Source organism: Micromesistius poutassou, assembly GCF_964030765.1.
Source record: "Micromesistius poutassou genome assembly, chromosome: 15".
NCBI classification, from domain to species: Eukaryota; Metazoa; Chordata; class Actinopteri; order Gadiformes; family Gadidae; genus Micromesistius; species Micromesistius poutassou.
In genome coordinates this window covers 15612480-15631255 of record NC_140285.1, presented here as the reverse complement: position 1 = coordinate 15631255, position 18776 = coordinate 15612480, and the positions used below count along the sequence as shown (strand labels likewise).

The following is an 18776-nucleotide window of genomic DNA, read 5'->3' as shown; positions in this document are numbered from 1 at the left end:
TTGGAAATGTGAGTGAGTTCAAAAACAAAGTACAGCTTTAATAACTTTTAAAATCGAATCAAGTCTTCGCAACAGTCCATGGGGACAGTCCAGGTTTTTATTAAGTAGAATACATAAACATTATGAACAGAGACCGGCCAGAGCCGGGACACATGAACAAACCGTCAACACAGAGCCCTGAAACACCAGAGCCTATTTAAAACAATGCATACAAAATATTGTGCTTTCAATGTATATGCTTTAAAAAGGCGCCGCTTCTGGGAACACATCCTTCGGGACGGAGGCGACAGGGAGCGTGGCTGGAGGAGGGGGGAGAGGTCAGCGTCGAAAGAAACACACTGTTGAAAACGTAGGGATGCGTAATATTTGCAATTATTTGGATGAAGATCTCATAATGACGAGAATGACCCATTTATTAATTCTCAAATGCACGTTGAAGAGACACAGACTCACGCTCACCTTAAAACAACAACTCGACCCTGGCTGGTTCGTTGAGGTTCACTGCGGGGAGAGACAAAGTCAACACACGTTTCACATCATAATCATCAACATCCTCTTTAAAGGAGCGAGGTGCTAATGAAGCGTGTGCATCGGTGTGGTTACAGGAACTGCTCTCGCAGCACAGGAGGGGGTCTTGTGTGTGTGTGTGTGTGTGTGTGTGTGTGTGCGCGTGTGCATGTCACACTTTGCGCCCACTCGCTCCCTTGCGTCCGGGATGCATCTGCTGTGCCTGCCGACTCATGGTAATGTGAAGAGTTTGGCCGACTGCATACGGATGGTATGGAGTCATTTATAGAAACTAAGGCTGACATCACCCCCTAGCCCCCCCCCTCCCCCCTCCCTCCCTCCCCCCCCCCACACACACACACACACACACTCAGCCTTTGGTCCCATGCCTTTCGCGTCCCATGTAGGGCTGAGTCCTCTAGGACCTTGACATACCCTGTGACCCCACCTCCCTAACACACACACACACACACACACACACACACACACACACACACACACACACACACACACACACACACTTGTTCACACTGTGTTCCAGGGTCTGACAATGACTGATGACAGGGAGGAGCAGAGAATCAGGTCAGGTCTGTAAAGTGATGAGGTCACTTTGGCCCTGTGCTGCCGCCTCTAGAGGAGGGTAGGAGGGAGCAGGTATGACGGGACCACGGGGAAAGGTCTCCCAGACGGAGGTCAAGCAGAGCACAGGGCAATACAATAAAAAGCAAAAACGGAAACGGCTTTTATTTTGGTAATTTCTACAAAATTAAAGTGGGCTTGGAATCAGTCTATAACTGATTCCAAGCCCGAGAGAGAGAGAGAGAGAGAGAGAGAGAGAGAGAGAGAGAGAGAGAGACTAGATGCAGAGCAAATCCCTCCCTTTTGTCTCTCTTTACCAGAGAACAGAAGAACGCTTCTCTCTCCCTCTCTCTCTCTCTCTCTCTCTCTCTCTCTCCCTCTCTCTCTCTCTTACTTCCTCTCTAACTCTGTCTCTGTCATATAAAACCTGTTTTCTGATCTATGCGTGTCAAGCTAACCACAGTGCGAACACCCTGGTTTTTTTTTCTTTGCAAACCTTTGTGACACGGCCCCCCGCACGCGCTGCACTTCTCCACCTTCCCCACCTAAACCACCATAGGTTGTACTTGAGACTCAAACCTCAGCCCGTGAATATTAATTACGGCTAGACCCCCACGAAGCCGCCGGAAAAATAAACATTGAAGCCACAGCCGGGGATTCATTGAACAACTAATTAGTAAACTTATTAAACTTAACTTCTACTTAGTCTTGACAAGGAAGCTGTTCCTTACCTCTGGGGATGTGGGTGTCTGTTTATTCCTTCTCCTTGTCGGCCTCAGCAACAATGACCTCTGTTGGAGACAAATATAACAGTTTAACAACAGTAGCTATTTGAGATATACCCACAATCTCTGCTTTCCGTCAATGGAGGCGTGCCTTATCCAGCTGTGCTTCGCTTTCATCACACGCCTGTAGATTTATAGATATATTCTACATTCAATGGCGTCATATTGCTACATTGGCCATTTTAAAGAACATATATTACAGTAGTATTTATTAAAGTATTTATTTGCAAAGGATACCTATTATTTGATTATTAATACTTTCTATATAATATATCTTCCATACGTTGTTATTTTCCATGCAACATTGAAGGACATGACGATGATAACGTCCTCATCTACTGAAAACAATGGACTACAAATGGACTGTATTCGTACAGCGCTTTTCTAACCAGCAGCCACTCAAAGCGCTTCACAATATTGCCCAGCATTCACCCATTCATGCACACATTCACACGTCAGTCAGGACGAGGCGTCTCGCTCAGGGACACCTCGGGACACTTCCAGTTGCCAGCCAACCCGCTCTACCTCCTGGGCCACATGCCGCCCCGTGACGGTCTCCTCATCTGCAGGCAGATACGTACGTTTGACCTCCAGCTTGCAGCTGACCGTGGCTGTTCCCTGCTCGTTCTTGGCTCTGCAGGTGTACACGCCCCCGTCGTAGGTGCAGGGCTTGCGGATCTCCAGGGAACACACGCCCTGGTTGGAGATCTGTCGGTACTTGGGGTCGTCGCCGATAACCATCTGGTTCTTCAGCCACTCCACCTTAGGCTGGGGGAGAGGGGGGAATGCAGGTTGGGGAAGGAGGGAGGGTGAAGAGGGGATGGGGGAGGAAGGGGGGGGAAGGGGGAGGGAGAGGGATGGGGGAGGGAGAGGGGGAAGGGGGTGGGAGGGATGGGGGAGGGAGAGGGGGAAGGGGGTGGGAGGGATGGGGAAGGGAGAGGGGGAAGGGGGTGGGAGGAGAGAGGGAGGGGGAGGGAGGGGGGAATGCAGGTTGGGGAAGGAGAGGGTAAAGGAGGTGAGAGGGATGGGGGAGGGAGAGGGAGAAGGGGTGAGAGGGATGGGGGAGGGAGAGGGAGAAGGGGTGAGAGGGAGAGGGGGAAGGGGGGGGGGGATGGGGGAGGGAGAGGGGGAAGGGGGGGGGAGAGGGCACAAGAGGATGTGGTGGATGAGTGTGGGTTACTTTGGACTCCTGTTTTGGTCTCGATTCATTAATTGACTCATCACCCGTCTTCTATGTATTGGTAAATATGAAACAGCTACGTCGAGAAGCTGGCTTTTCCTCCCCTACTGGTCAACGAAAAGATCCAGCGACATGCGTGACGTCAGCACGGCCCCCGGGCCCCACCGGCTCGTCCACGCGGAGAAACCCAAGCCACCCTCCAGACCTGAGGAATGCCCGTCTCTCGGTGCCGGGGACATTCTCTGTTCCACACATTGCCTTTTCTGGTGCCGCCCTGCTGTGTTTTCAGTATCTCCGGGTGGATCTGCTGACCGCGATGGACGGCAGGATTCTGCCTGCTACAGGAGGCCACTTACCAGATCCCAATGTGCACAGCTCTGTAGAACACACTCCCTCCGCCCCTCCTGGAGTTAATACCACGTAAAGCAGCACTAAATAAGGTCAGCTCCACTAGACTGAAATGCTAAGCTGCTATACAGCTTATATTATTAATAACACATCTATTGTTCAATCGTTCAATAAGAGACACCTATGTGATTGATCAACCAACATTTTTGTTCAGCTTGATTATTTTCTTCGACACTAGCGCTTCACCATTCAGATTACAGGTCTGTATTTTGATTTTGTCGGCTATTCATTTATTTATTCAATGCTTATTTTTTCCAACATAAAGTCTTTGTTACCGATTCGTCATTCGACTGCCAGCCACAGAAAGACCAGAATAATTTCCGGAGGAATTCACGTTGAAGGAAAGGAAATATTGATGTGAAGAAAGGAATGTGAGCTGGTTCAGGTGGTAGTTTCTCTTTAGTCTTAATATAGAGGGTGTGGGTGACTGGCGGCTATAAGGGAGCACTGCTATTTAACACTGAAACATTGTCACTCGGCCAGCTATCAATTAAACTATGTGTATTATAAAACCGTCAACATGCAGAGATGTCTGAAAATACCCCTGAATGTTTACATCATTTGCTTCTCTTGCCCTCTCTGCCAATGTAATATTGTATTAAGCTATTCAGCAGACAACAGCTGTATAAAATGTTTATTATTAATATTATTATTATTATTATTAATAATAATAATAATAATAATAATAATAATATTAGTAATAAAAAGATCAAAATCTGAATAAGAGAGTAAAAACCTAAATGATTAGTGCAAGTCTCAGTGTTTCAGTGCATTTAAAGTAGTAATAAGTAAGTAGTAAATATGTCGGTCCCGTGCGCATTCAGTCTTTCTGAGGCCATGTGGCATCACGCGGGCCGTCCCACTGACAGCTACACTCCTACGTCTATCTGGCTGCCAAAATAGCTCCCACTGTGACATGCGCACATCACCACCTTCCACCAGAGCACTCTATTCTTATCTCCCTATAGCTTTCTTCAACCCGCCATCCGCTCTACGAAACCTCCTACATATTTCTATATTTTTGTTGTCAGTCTACACCTGCTCACTGCTTCTCTGTTCTCAGGAAGTGCAACAGAGCGAAAGGAGTTTCAAGATGTTTCAGAGAGAACATACCAAGATAGATAAGGGATGCATGCAGCCTCAATAGGACATCTTCTAAATGCAGCTGAATGTACAAATGTGTAACGTGTGAATGCAGCTGTGGTCCGGTGGGCACACACACCCACACACACACCCACACTCCCACACACACACACCCACACCCCCCCCCCCCCCCACACACACACACACACACAGTCAGACAGACACACACACACACACACACACGATATGCATGTGGACGTACTGCCATTGTATATATTTAGCTTCTGCTACAAAATATGATTTATCCATAGATGATCCAAGAAGCATGAGCAGGACCCAAGCCTCCCAGGGACAGAAACAGGCGACCGGTTCATTTAAAAGGTGGTGTGCCGCAGCACTCATCGTATATTCACCAGCCATACACAGATTGTGAGGAGCGCCACAGCTGTCCTCGTAATGTGACTCCTGTTAGGCTTACAACTTACAGTAAGAACGCAAGCCTCCAGCTCCCCCATACACACACACCCACCCACCCACACACACACACACACACACACACACACAGACCACACACCACACCCTAATACCGTTAGGGCTCGTCTGCAGGGGTTTATTAAGAGTCACATCGAGGCGTGCTCCTCATCATCTCCACATTGAGATTCATCAGCTGTGTCACACGCACCAACACACACACACACACACACTCCCCGCTCTTCTGAATACTGTGTTGCCACCCTCCACCCTGCCCTCCCAACTATCCCGCGTCAACAAGACGAGGGTGAGGCGAGGATGAGCCAGAGAATCAGCGGCCAGGAGCAAAGAGCCAGACGGACACAGCAGGACGAGACGCTGCCGTCCTGGAGCCGCTCTGAACGCAGGTCCATTAGTACCTCATTCAGGATGGTCATATAAATATAACTCATTTATTTAACTGTACTTATTTATTTATTCATATAACACACACTCTAGGCAAACTAAATCAATCGTTTTGGATGTTTCATATTTGCATTATTTATTTAGTATGACCTCATTGGTACATATAAATGCAATTTATTAGAATATAGTTAATAATAATAATAATAATAATAATAATAATCGTTTGTTAGTCCAGTTAGTACCAAATTGGGATTTATATTTAAAACTTTACGTCAAAGATGAATGTTTATAAAGCGATTAATAAGATCTGAAGTATTCGTAGCAGAGTAAGACAGCACAGAGAACTCAGAGCAGAGAGACCAGCACACAGCGGGCATTTCACCAGAGCTTCCCCTCCACTCCCAGAGCTATGCTACGCTAAGCTGTGCATTGTTGGACCGTGTTCCAACCACTTACGCTAGGCTACCAGCACCGCGTCTCTACAATCTCCCTCCTGAATGCCAGCCGATGTGTGCGGCGCGTCTGTCAGCAGATACTTGACAGGGTATCCTATGGTGAGAAGACCATTGTCATCCGGACGTTTAATCACAGTCCAGTGTTAGCTTGTAAGTATTAGGGTGTGGTGTGTGTGTGTGTGTGTCTGTGTGTGTATGTGTGTCTGTCTCACCCCATGTACTGTTGACTGTAGCAGTTATAAACAGAACGCAGGGCTGTACATCGTCAAGTTAATATCAGTGTTGCAGATGTAAAGGTACTTCCAATACGTTTGCGTTTTTTTTGGGAATCCAAACAAGCTAATTCACTCAATTAATTCACACAATTAATATGGAATTGACCGAAAATGTAAACGTTAATTTGTACGTACAACTCACACACATACACACACACACACACTTCACAGCTTGCACCGTACGCGTACCCCTTGGTCGTGTGTGGGCGTGTACCTTGGGTGACCCGCGCACGGCGCACAGCAGCTTGGTGGAGTAGCCCACGGTGGCGGCGCGGTCGTTGAGGGGCGCCGTGAACTTGGGGGCCTCGTTGAAGTCGTGCTCTTTGAACTCCAGGGGCCGGTACACGATGCCTGCCACACACACACACACACACACACACACATACACACACACACACACACACACACAGTAAGACCGGAGCACCTAGCCCACCGCAGAAACACCTGCCACCAACGACACTGCTCTCATAGTGCTGGTTTTGCACGTTGCAGTGTGTCTCGTTTTGATCGTCAGCGTGGTTGTCTGTGCCCTTTTGTTCCTGTGACTGAAATCAGGCCGTAGTTAAGAGAGAACGTTAAGAGTTAGCCGTTAGCCGCCAGCATTCTTTCTGATGACGTCCCAGTGCCTTTTTCTGGGGGTCACAAGGACACCACGACAAACACTCCTACACGACGACGGTACCAAAGTTGGGTTTGGCCGTAACCATAGGGATGGTTACATGCCCCCCTCTTTCCTAGAACTCTCAGCCCAAAACAAATTATTTTAAATCTCAAAGTGTTCAAATTGGAGCTGAAATGGGTTCACTTACAGTCTGAAGCCCAAAGCGCAAATTATATTGGTAGCATGAACCAAAATAGAAATAGAATCATAACGTTTTCAACAGAGCACAGCACACAGATCATGAACGTAGCAGCGCTGTATTTGTTTGATATCTTCAGATAGGACGATATATGTGAGGCGAAACATTTAACACATTGTTCCCTGTTTGCCCTGCTTGGGGTCTTCGTAGTCTCACCAACAGATAACCCAAGCTACCCAACCCACGCGCGTGACTCGACCAACAACAATATATCCATCCAGTACGTTCTGGTCGTCTCACAACCGATGACAAACCGGGTTACCTGTTTTCTGGATGGTCGCGATGTCGGCCGTCTCGACGCAATCCTCGCTAATGCCCACTTTGTTCTCAGAGTACACTCTGAAGGTGTAGGAGTTGCCCATGATCAGGTCCGAGATGGTGGCGTTTAGCCTGTGGTAGTGCTCCAGCACTGTGAACCAATCCTGGGCAGGGGGCAGGCAGACACACAGCGGGTCACAGTGTTAAGATGAGCAGAGCAAGACAGCATAGCATGACATGTCGTGCTGCATCACAACCACTGGAGGAGATTGACTGTTGTCAGGGAGACGGATCAGTTAGAGACATTTGGTGGTGTCTCTCTTTTACTAAGCATGTTATTGCGTGAGGTAGGTGTGGTTGTGAGGGTGTACGTCAAACCCAATTCTAATGTGTGCAGGACATTAGAATGTAATGGAAATCTTAGCGTAACTAGCTACAGCGCTAAATGTAGCTCATCCTTTTACAATGTTTTAATTTGAGACTAAACTACTTGTGCACATTCAGGCAAACGGCCTAAATGAAGAAGCACAGGGAAGAGGTTTGTAAACACTGGTTGAAATACATGTTGATCATGCTTGTCTCCACAACCGCGTCCTCACTCTCTGTGACCTCAACGTGTTTATGAAACCCTAATCCTCGCGTTGGGGTGTCAATCGGAGCCCTCATGACGATTCGATACGATATTGATTTCTTAAGCCAACGACTATTATTTTCGATACTTCAGAATTCCCCACGATTCGATTCGATACAATTCGATACTCAATATATTTTTTTAATATATTTTATCTATCAAATAAATCAACAAACAAATTCATTTATTGAGAATACAGAAACAGTATTCTGTACACACTGTAGTGCTTACTGTGAAATTAATTAATAATATAAAAAATGAATAATAATAATATTGATAATAATCGATACTCTTGCGGACGAATCGATGCATCGAATCGTCGGCTGTATAATCGATTAATTGATACTATTACTACGATACTGCGATTAATATTTACACCCCTCTCCTGGCGTGTGTGTTTACGTGTGTGTGCGTGTGTGTTTACGTGTGTGTGAGCGCCCTCACCCCGGTCTTCTTGTCGGCCTTCTGGATGGTGTACCCGGTGATGTCCGTGTTGCCGCTGTCCTTGGGGGCCGTCCACTCCACCGCCGCGTTGAAGCCCCAGGTGTCCACCAGCTTCACACTGGCCGGGGGGCCGGGTTTCTCTGGAGGAAACACACACACACACACACACACACACACACACTTAGCAGCAGTCTACATTTCCAGAATGCACTTTTCCCTTCTAATTCATTATTCTGTCTGTTCTAGCGTGTTGTGGGGACTGCGACCAGATGCTTGGACTCTCCTTAGGGTTAACCAGCCAGCACCCCAGCACCCATTTACTTTTTTTTGCCTGTATATATGTATGTATGTATGTATGTACAGTATATATGTATGTATGTACTGTATGTCAATTATGGCACCCATTGCACTCCTGATCATCCCTGGAAGGAGGGATCCCCCACTCTGAAGGAGGGTCCCCCCACTCTGAAGGAGGGACCCCCACTCTGAAGGAGGGTCCCCCACTCTGAAGGAGGGTCCCCCCACTCTGAAGGAGGGACCCCCACTCTGAAGGAGGGATCCCCCACTCACTCTCCTCAAGATTTGTGTTTATTAAGGGAGTTTTCTCTTGCCCTCTGGGGTGCTAGGGTCAGGGTGGGTGTCACAAATATACGGCCTGTTAAGCCCTTTTTAGACTGTACCGGTTATTAAGGGATATACAAATACAATTGAATTGAATTTAACATAATTGTGATGTTGAACACACCGTACATAACAACGCTGATAATCAGTGATGGAGTGGAGGCGAGCTGTTCATGCAGTTGGTCTGGGCGTATAAATCACCCACTGACTGCTCAGATGGAAAATCTGAACCCTAAGACTTGAGCCATTTGTGGTCAAAGAGTATGGGTGATAACTCTGCTGCTCTGGTCAAGTGAGAGGATGGGTGCATGACACGTACAGGCTGCAAGAGGAGATGTTTGAACTCCTTGCTACAAAGTGTTATGTAAGGAATTTGAAACCCATGCCTGTTGACATCATGGGGGTGGGATGTTACTGGGATTCCATCGATATGGCTTTGTTAGCATTTCTGCCTGTTCGCAGAGGTACCAAAAAAAAAGGAAATCATTTCCCTCCACTTCTTAGTTGCCGAAATAGCCTAACAAAACGAAACAGCTAAAGACGCCAATACTACAGTTAAAAAACAGTTAAACGCCAATACTAATTGCATCCTCATTAAACCATATGTCACTGTGTCATCGTTTCACACAGTACCACCGACTGGAACACGCACTCACACACACACACACACACACACACACACACACACACACACACACACACACACACACACACACACACACACACACACACACACAAACACACACACACACACGCACACGTAGCTTACCCACGATCTGGAGGATGAGGGAGGCCTTGTCCTCGAAGCTGTCCACCTTGACGGTCATCTCGTAGACGCCGGAGTCGCCTCGGTTGCTGGTGCGGATGAACAGGATGCTGTCCTTGTCGCTGTTCCTGATGTTGACCCTCTTGGTGTCCAGAGGCTCGCCGTCCTTCAGCCAGGTGACCACCGGCTTGGGCTTGCCCTGGGGACACACCACACACCTTTATACGCCACTGTTGTTTATGATAGCTAAGCACTGTCCTTATTGTTAGTGCACCGTTTACACTCATGCAGCATAGATCATGCAGCAGAATGGCACTGAATGTTGTCATGTCATCATTTGGTCATCCGTGGGTTTTATGGATTTAGGAATGTGTGTGTGTGTGTGTATGTGTGAGTGTATGTGTGAGTGTGTGTGTGTGTGTGCGTGTGTGTGTGTGTGCGTGTGTGTGTGTGTGTGTGTGCATGTGGGTGCACATGGGCATGTGTGAGTGTGTTTGGGTGTGTTTCTGTGTGTGTGTGTGTGTGTGAGAGAGATTGTGTGTGTGTATGTGTGTGTCTAAGTGTATGCACGTGTGCATGTGTGTGTGCATGTGTGCGTGCGTGTGTGTGTTTGTGTGTGCGTGCGTGTGTGTGTTTGTGTGTGCGTGCGTGTGTGTGTGTGTGTTCGTGTGTGCGGGCGTCTGTGTGTTTGTGTGTGCGTGCGTGTGTGTGTTTGTGCGTGCGTGCGTGTGTGTGTTCGTGTGTGCGTGTGTGTGTTCGTGTGTGCGTGCGTGCGTGTGTTCGTGTGTGTGTGCGTGCGTGTGTGTGTTCGTGCGTGCGTGCGTGTGTTCGTGTGTGTGTGCGTGTGTGTGTTCTTGCGTGCGTGCGTGTGTGTGTTCGTGTGTGCGTGCGTGTGTTCGTGTGTGCGTGCGTGTGTGTGTGTGTTCGTGTGTGCGTGCGTGTGTGTGTTCGTGAGTGCGTGCGTGTGTGTGTTCGTGTGTGTGTGCGTGTGTGTGTTCTTGCGTGCGTGCGTGTGTGTGTTCGTGTGTGCGTGCGTGTGTGTGTGTTCGTGTGCGTGCGTGCGTGTGTGTGCTCACATTGAAGGGGATGACCAGGTTGATCTGCGCGCCGACGTTCCTCACATGGCGCGTCCTGAGGCTGCGTGGCAGGCGGATCTTGGGACGGTCTGGGGAGCACACGATCAACCGCGTTACACTTCAGCCTCAGGGTGCAAAGCCTCCCCATCGGCATGCCAACCAACGTGGCGTTCGATTTTACACACCAAAATGAGCATGGTAGATGACAGCCTGAACTGATGACATTGAAAGATACTCATCCTATTGCTTAATCTATAGGAGCCCCATCTGGTAACCTCATTACACGCGGCCTCCCGCTGCAGCAGGGACGGGGCTAAGGTGTGTGTAATGTACACTTCAAACCCTTATATATTTGGAGCCGGGCCATGCATGCTAAGAATGACAGGTCAACGAGTTCCTAAATAGACCGTCCAGCCGGAGCCAACGCTCAATGTGACTTGTGCCTGCCAGACGGCCAGAAGCCTTCAACCCCCTGGTACGATCGACAATAATACGTGAACGGTAAATGGACTGCACTTATACAGCGAGTTTCTAACCAGTGGCCACTCAAGGCACTTTACAATATTGCCTTATACTTTCAGCCGTTTCACGCACGCATTCCCACGCGACCGCGGAATCCACCATGCAAGGCGACATCCTTCGTTCATCGTCGGGAAGCCGTCGATTTGAGGCGTGCTCGCTCAGGGACAAACCTCGACAACCGCGGGGGAATCGAACTTAGCGACCGTCCGGGTACCAGCCAACCCGCTCTACCTCCTGAGCCACATTGCCGCCACATTATGTCCCCTTCAACCGGCTACCCCAAACGTTGGGGTTAAGGAGAGGAACGCAGGTGAGACGATGCGACGGTGATCAGAGGTGATGGTGATAAGAGGTCCGTGGGGTAACGCGCTGAGGCGGAGCGTCTGGTCTGCGCGGCCCCGATCCATATGAAGGCAGCAGGAAACCCAACACAGGGATGAGCTCTCCAAAATAGCGCAGAGGATAAGAACATCTTGGACACATGAAGTCACATGTTCTCCGCTCCCCTCGCTTCAAGTACCCCCCCCCCCCCCCCCCCCAGTACTTTACATACACACATACGTAGAGCACCAAGTGCAGGAGAGCCAATCACTCTGCAGGTCAGACTCCAGCGGGATCCCCTAACCCTGTCGCTGCAGCAGCAGTAAATCTGCCGTGAATCTATTTTCCGTTGCAAACATCATTTTACATCATCCGGATCGTGGGATTCCCCGCTCATCCCGTCACTTTCTCTCCCTGTTGCTGCTCTATATCCATCCTGTCTGTCACAGTGTCTTCTCTCTCCCGCCCGCCCTCATTCCTAACCTTTCTGTTTAGTCTCTCTGCCAGTGCATCCTCCTTATCCTCCCGCTCCATTTATAAACCCTCTAATCACGCCACTCCGCGGGGGCAGCAGGCATCGCTCCGTCCGGGATGTGTTCTGGAACTCTCTCTCTCTCTCTCTCTCTCTCTCTCTCCCCCCCCCTGATCCCTGCTAATCAGTGTGTTTCTCTGCTATGGCCAGAACACCCTCCCCCTAGTCTAAGAACAGAAAGCAACACCCTCTCGCTGTGAAGATTGTGTAACGTTACGTGTGTACTGTCGACTTTGGACTGGCTTCTTATTTTTTAAGGGGTTGGCGGGTTTGGTTCATGTTCTTGGACGGTGTGTGCGTGTGCGTGTGCGTGTGTGTGTGTGTGTGTGTGTGTGTGTGTGTGTGTGTGTGTGTGTGGGGGGGGGGGGGTCGTGTTTGCCTGGTTTCTGCAGGTTGTGAATGACTGACACACAGCTGAGTGTAATCCCTGTAGGCCATTTCCAATCCGTTCATTAGGCTCATGTTTCGCTCCCCTAGAATGAACCGCTGCTTCTGGTTACACAAGTGGAGGTTATTTGTTCCCGGGGGGCTTGATCTCTGAACCACAGCGGACATTCGCCGCGCCTGTTGGACGGACAGTCCAAGGTGGACCACTAAGGAGAACACCAGAGCCACGGGTGTCAGGCCTGGAATGGGACCCAGCTGGCTCAGCTGGTACGGCAGCTCCAATGTGACGAAGACAAGGTGTGAGTACGAGGAGCCGGGCGACGGTAAGCCCAGCTCCTCGTACTCACGCCTCGCGAGCACAGCCTCGCCCCGACGCTGGAGCAACGACGGGACGACTCTCTGTGGTCCCGTCGTTCGGGGCCTGCCCTGTTGACTTTAGGGAATGGAGTGTTGTGAAGCTGTCTACAAAGTGTCTGTGGGAGGGCTGAGGTGATAAAAGGATATGGGAAGCATCAGAATGACCTCCAGCGCGCTATTAACGCCGCCAAAAACAACCTGTGTTGACAGTTCCTTAGCAGCGAGACACATAAAATAGGAGGATAGGACAAGGGGACACTTTGCTAGGATGAAGGCATTTATATATATTTGGTCAATTGTCCGAATATTATGATGATGTAATCATTTCTGGACCACCCCAGTATGATTAATGAATGCCTAATAATTGGCTTTTAAAACCGAAACTTTTTCAGACCTTCAAACCCGCACCCATGGAATGAATGAAAGTGCGTTTGTGGGGTGAAGGTTGTGGTTTTATAGGGAGCACGACAGCTGACTGATTAGGTTAACGTTGGGATATACTTGCCTGACAGGCAATAAATCTGCCGGCAGACCAAAGACCACCGCACACTGCAGTTGCCACATAATCCCAATTTCATGATCTGCCTGCTACGGTTTGACCATGAGCTCCTGTTTTACATCGAGACTAAACGACTCTGCTCATTCACTACTAGTAGTACGTCCCGCTGTGTAGATTATATTTAAATGGATGATAATCACAAGGCATTTCAATAAGTGGGAGATTTGAGAAGAGGTTGAAGCGGAGACGCAATGTGGCTGCAGGCACAGCCAAGACTGTCTACTTAACAGTTGTGCTGGGCACAACCCAGCAGTATGTATAATGATAACTAATGAGAGGGCTTGTCAGCACCAATAGGATTGATGGCCATACAGCTGTGGGGTCCATCCCTGACATTGGCACAGTGAACCACCTTTACAGCCACGGTGCAACATGAGCATTCTTAAGATAGGCCCCATGTTAGGAAGCCAGGGGACCAGCACACACAACAGCCAAGGAAACCCCTTCTGCAGCCTGTCGTTTTAATATCTGAACCAGTGTGCTTTTAAATCCTATCCTACAACTGTCGGAACTTCCAAAAGTTGAAAATCAACGTGTTCTCTCTAATATATTTCTTCTATCTCTAACTATATCATACAAAATGTGAATGTCATACAACTATATTGAGACAGAGAGAGGGTATTCAGGATAGAGTGAATACACAGTGTGACCAGTGTTATGATTGTTATTTCTTTGTATAATCTTTAGGTTCACCTAGCCTTCACCTAGCGTGTATGCTAATCCAAACCTCCGTCCATCGGCCTAACTTCTCAACGTTTTATTTCAACGCATTCATCGAGACGCAAACTCACCGACGACCTCCCGGATGGGCACGGCCTCGACCAGGGCGCAGGCCTCGCTGGGCCCGCCGGCGTTCACCGCCACCACGCGGACGTTCAGCCGGTCGCCCGTGGTCAGATCCTTGATGCACAAGCGGTTGGCCGGGGTTAGCTCGCTGTTAGCCACCACCCAGTCAGTGCCTGTGCAGAGGACAACGCGTGCGTTAACACATCGCTGGTGTAGCGTACGGGCCCAAAGCGTTTAACATTAACAAAATCACAGTAAGAAAATTCAACTACTGTAATCTGATTCTCAAATACGAAGAAATGCATCTTTGGTTACCAGGGATACAGATAAGATAACATAATACTTTGTTGTCCGTTTGCACAGAGATTTTTCTTGCAGGACAAGCTCCCAACAATTATACACAAGGACATGAAACAACATTAAAAACACAAACAACAAACAGTGAATAATAAATATGATGGTGGGGTCCAGCCCTGCAAGAGTGGCAATAAATAATATGGGGTTAAGTCATTGTTTTCTACCCTCAACCCACTCGTCAACAAACACTAATCAGGACACGTGGTGTGTTTTATTGCCTGATGACATGAGTTTACTACTGAATTGCCCATAAGGGGTTCTGGCGAGCAGAGGGGGAAACCTGAGATGGGGGGGGGCTGCCGTCACCGGAGAAGGCGTTGGGTTCTAAAAGCAGCGTCCAGGGGATACGGTGACAGGGGGCAGAACGCTGGGGGCCCTATACGGCCTGGGCCAGGCAACAAGTCAATCTGCCCTCTGACACCCTGGGGGACAGGTGCAGCGCACACACACACACACACACACACACACACACACACACACACACACACACACACACATCGTGGCCACTGACTTGCGTCCAACACCTACTTCCTTCCTTGCTGTACTCCACGGTGTATCCGTCCAGGCCGGAGTCTCCGATGGTCTCTGGGGCTCTCCACTTGACGGTCAGGGTGGTGTCGTTCACGTCCTCCACCACTAGGCTCAGCGGGGCACTGGTAGGCACTGGTTAGGAACACATGACGGTCAGAGGTTCACAGACAAGAGTCACACCATGTGTTCACCTTCTGAATAGATTCAGGACGTCATGAATCGTATGCACAGGACTGAATAAGGACGTATGGAATGATGACATTATGAATGCATTATGAAAATATTGGTACCTAAATAATGGTGTGTGTGGGGGTGGGGGGGGTGTTACCTGCAGGAGGAGGAGGTGTAGGGGCCTTGGGGGGTTCCTCAACTTCAACTGGAGCGGCTTCAACTGGAGCTGCTTCACCTGCAGCTGCCTCAGCTGGAGCCGCATCACCTGCAGCTGCCTCAGCTGGAGCCGCATCACCTGGAAAACACGCTAGTCAGTGCACGCTTTGTCGTCATCACACGCACAAACACACTACAGGATCCCATACACATCGCCGACCGGACCGTATTAGTACCAGAATGTTAGAAGCCAGATTCATTTCAAATATTGTAGTGGTTTGTTTCCAAACCATCTTTGGCGGCAGAGACCATTGATGTTATTTTTCTCCAAAGAATTTCGATAGAAGCCTTTTTTTTTTTTCAGAAGCATGAAATAGAGCAGGGGGGGGGGGGGCAAAGCGCGCCGACATGAGCCTCCTGCCTCTTGAGCCTAGCTCAGCGGTCGGTCTGTGGTTCAAGAGGGGGTGGGCTGAGGGGTTTCAGCTCAGTCCTTTACCGTCCGCTGGAGCGTCAGCAGCAGCAGCAGCAGCAGCAGCAGCAGCGGGTTCAGCGACGGGTTCTGCGGCGGCGGCGGCGGCGGGTTCTCCGGTGGCCTCCTCGGCAGCGGGCGCGTCAGCAGCAGCTAGCGTTGAGTCGAGGCCGTTAGGGAAGCGCACCGACGTGAGGTCACATGGTGGCCTCGCGTCGCAGCATGCAAAAGCGGGTCAGGTGGTCACGGTTACCGCTGCGGTCTCCGCCGCGGGACCATAAGCGGCAGACAAGCAGCTTGTTTGAGAGCGTTTACAACATCTATTCATCTTCTGAGACGTTCCTGGCTATAGTCAGGCGTCAGAAATAGACGGCCGGGCACCGGACCACCCGTCTGGATGTCACCAATGGCATCCAAGCAACGTTGAAAGACTAATAAATAAATTTCTTTGTGAGTGTATGTGTGTGTGTGTTTCATTGTGTGTGTGTGTGTGTGTGTGCGTGTATGCATGTGTGCATGCATCTGTGTGTGTGTGTGTGTGTGTGTGTGTGTGTGTGTGTGTGTTTGCGTGTATGTGTGTGTGTTTGTGTGTGTCATTGTGTGTGACTGTATGTGTGTGTGTGTGCGTGCGTGTGTGCGTGCATGCGTGTGTGTGTGTGTGTGTGTGTGTGTGCGTGCGTGCGTGCGTGTATGTGTGTGTGCGTGTGCGTGTGTGCGTGTGTGTGTGTTACGAGCAGTAAAGGTTCATACACAATGAGTGTGCGTCTTTGGAGACAGAAACACATTGAGGTTAGTTAAGTCAAGCAGTGTGTGAGTGACACACACAGCATTTAGCATGGTCTCGTCGTAGAGGAAGAACAGCAAAGAATAGCAACGAATAGCAACGTAGGAGAAGGACGGTGGGCCATCGAACGCTGAAACCACTGATAGACGTGTGATGAACGACGAGAACCCAGGGATGGCTGCCAAGAGGAACGTTAAGAGAGAGGGACTGACCGGAGTTGCAGTAGCTTTCATCAAACTTTAAGAGTCAGCGATTGATCCGAACTGTAGACATAATGTCTCACCAAAGCAACACACGTGTGTGTGTCCATCTCTCAACCAAGTTGTATTTCAGTCGCAAGAAATGACCTTTTGAACACGGACGTCACGGTGTTTAGGCGAGATGGTGGCCGAGCAACGGGGATATGAAAACCCATTCTATTGGCATCTCCAAGCTTGACCGTGTTACTGTTGTTAATAAACGTTAACTCTGTCTTTTGTAACGGGGGGGGGGGGGGACATGACAACAATTTCTCCATGGCGGGCAGATAGGAAATTATCTTCCCAAATCGTGCTATCTCTTTTTAACTCTAAAAACAGCCATAGTTAATTTCAAAAGCTGATTCTAAGCATCAATATTTGCTGAAGTCTGGTCTTTTCGGGGTACATCTGCATGGCATGCAACAAATGTCTAATTCACATTTAACTTGAATGTGTCAACAATTAATCAAGGTTACTTCTTTAAAGGTTAGTCAACACAATTATAGATGATGTTCACATATCTCTTCCATTGAGTTAAACAAAATATAATGCTGACCAGATGTCAGACTCTGATATGTAAATAGTCTAAAAGTATTAAATCAAAACAAACAATTTGATTGTCTACCTAGATTATTGTCTAGATATCTGAAAAGAAAGAGATGAATGAAGGGGAAAGTATTCTTACTACAAATGTATGAGTTCAGCAACTGGCTGACAACAGGCTTTTGGCAGGGAGTTCATTTGAGCTGGAGGTGTCGATTTAAAAGCCACCCCACATGCCAACCTGCCATTGAACTGTGATTGATTGTGTAATTATCCCAATATTATTATCGACTGAAAATCTTCAGTAGTCCTAGATCACATATATTTAAACAAATTAAGAAGCAACATGAAGAAATACAGCAGGAAGAGCAAGTACATGTTTTTTTTTTTTAAAAGATCCTTCCTGCACTTTTAAGGATGATCTCCATTCTTAGGCTGCCTCCGTGGCGTATGATTTGCAAGTTCAGACCGAGGGACTGGTGACAAACCAGCAGAACTACCTTCCGCAGCGGGGGCTGCCTCAGCTGGAGCGGCGGCGGCGTCTGCCTCGGCCGGCGCAGCCTCCGCGGGCGCAGCTTCAGCCTCCGCGGGCGCAGCCTCCGCGGGGGCAGCCTCTACCGGGGCATCGGCAGGTGGGGCTTCTGGGGCGGGCTCCGCAGCCGGTTCAGCCGCCTTCTCGGCAGCCTTCTTCTCCGGGGACTTTTTGATTGGTGCTGGCTTGGCTGGCATCGTGCTAGGTACCCTGGGGGGACGGCCAGTCAACTGGATTAACGAGCCAGCCAAGGACGTTATGTTATATATATATGTATGGGGCCGAGCATGGCTCCGCCTCTTCCACACTGTCAGACATGTGGGAACCTCCTCTGGCCCTCAGGTCCGGACACTCAGGTCCATCATCTAGAATATCCTCGCAGTAGAGCGAGAACCGCACACGCTTATGGCGAGGGAATTTGCATCGACAAGGCATAAGAGATTTGGCGCCACCTATTGGGGGACTTGAAAATAGGTCTGATTGCATACAAACAAAACACAAAGCACATTGATGTGAAAATTGGCATGAATTTATTGAGTGACCACGGAGCAATGTTAGACATATGGGATCCATGTGGTTATAGAAACATGCCGTGAAGCCACGCCGGGCCCCCAGCCACCCAAGTGCGTCTTCTCATTAGAGGTGGAAGAGAAACCAAAACAAGAAAACAACAAGTAGACTCTGTCTTTCTCTTGACACTCTGGGGCATAGATCTCTATTCTTTAG

At 49.1% G+C, this 18776-nt stretch overlaps 1 protein-coding gene across 1 annotated transcript; it reads right to left on the bottom strand.

Moving 5' to 3' along the window:
- Positions 1 to 65: 65 nt before the first annotated feature.
- LOC311359576 (myosin-binding protein H-like) lies at positions 66 to 18247 on the bottom strand (the record flags this gene model as incomplete). The annotated part of the gene is made up of 13 exons (XM_084479627.1): positions 66 to 299; positions 460 to 501; positions 1818 to 1877; positions 2453 to 2639; positions 6363 to 6499; positions 7271 to 7430; positions 8342 to 8481; positions 9732 to 9927; positions 10805 to 10893; positions 14274 to 14441; positions 15154 to 15288; positions 15485 to 15622; positions 18019 to 18247. 11 exons carry the CDS (start codon positions 18245 to 18247, stop codon positions 1840 to 1842), a joined length of 1617 nt encoding a protein of 538 aa, XP_084335753.1. The 3' UTR covers positions 66 to 299; positions 460 to 501; positions 1818 to 1839.
- Between the last annotated feature and the right edge of the window lie 529 nt (positions 18248 to 18776).